This window comes from Gekko japonicus, unplaced genomic scaffold, assembly GCF_001447785.1.
Source record: "Gekko japonicus isolate JY-2015 unplaced genomic scaffold, Gekko_japonicus_V1.1 scaffold6146, whole genome shotgun sequence".
Taxonomy (NCBI): Eukaryota; Metazoa; Chordata; class Lepidosauria; order Squamata; family Gekkonidae; genus Gekko; species Gekko japonicus.
The window spans coordinates 33,339-34,355 of NW_015164394.1; the positions used below are offsets into that span (position 1 = coordinate 33,339).

The window sequence follows — 1,017 nt, forward strand, 5'->3', positions numbered from 1 at the left end:
TCTTGGTCTGGGGCGAGGGATGCTCTGTATTCTTGGTGCTTGGAGGGGGGGCAACAGTGGGAGGGCTTCTAATGTCCTGGCCCCACTGCTGGACCTCCTGAGGGCCCCTGGTATTTCTGGCCACTGTGTGACACAGAGTGTTGGACTGGATGGGCCATTGGCCTGATGCGACATTGGCTTCTCTTCTGTTCTTATATGGAGCAGAGGTCCATCAGTGGCTCTTAGCCACAATGTATAGATAGGGGCTCTGGGGCAAGTGATGCTCTGTCTTCTTGGTGCTTGGGGGGGGGTAACAGTGGGAGGGCTTCTAATGTCCCGGCCCCACTGCTGGACCTCCTGATGGCCCCTGGTATTTCTGGCCACTGCGTGACACAGAGTGTTGGACTGGATGGGCCATTGGCCTGATCCAACATTGGCGTCTCTTACGTTCTTATATGGAGCAGAGGTCCATCAGTGGCTATTAGCCACAAGGTATAGCTAGGGGCTCTGGGGCAAGTGATGCTCTGTCTTCTTGGTGCTTGGGGGGGGTCAACAGTGGGAGGGCTTCTAATGTCGTGGCCCCACTGCTGGACCTCCTGATGGCCCCTGGTATTTATAGCCACTGTGTGACTCAGAGTGTTGGACTGGATGGGCCTTTGGCCTGATCCAACATCGGCGTCTCTTATGTTCTTATGTTATGTTCTTATGTTCTTATAATTGGGTGCCACCAAATTCCACTTTCTCCACCACATTCATCATTTAAAACCTTCTATAATGCCCCCTCTGGGCCATTATCTTGTCTCTAAGCTAGAAAACACACCAGCATTTCCTTGTAGGGAAGACAGTCCAACCCCTTTGATCACGCCGGCTGCCTTCTACACGTCCGCCGATGACACTCACCTGCTGCAAGATCCGGGAGACCATGGGAGAGCTCTGCTGGTCAAACACCTTGGAGAGGATCTCCAAGCCAGACAGAACCTTGTCCACCTCACTGGAAAGGTAAGAGCCAGAGTTTAGATAACAACACTTTCTGGTTCG

General features: G+C 53.0%; 1 protein-coding gene across 1 annotated transcript in view; it reads right to left on the minus strand.

The window, feature by feature from the left end:
* The window catches only part of LOC107108467 (phosphatidylinositol 3,4,5-trisphosphate 5-phosphatase 2), a gene marked incomplete at both ends in the record, with an annotated part of 33,950 nt that extends 32,980 nt beyond the window's left edge, over positions 1 to 970 (minus strand). The window contains one exon of the mRNA XM_015408904.1: positions 880 to 970. Coding sequence (XP_015264390.1) covers positions 880 to 970 — 91 coding nt within the window. The remainder of the gene's footprint in view (positions 1 to 879) is intronic.
* Positions 971 to 1,017: the final 47 nt, after the last annotated feature.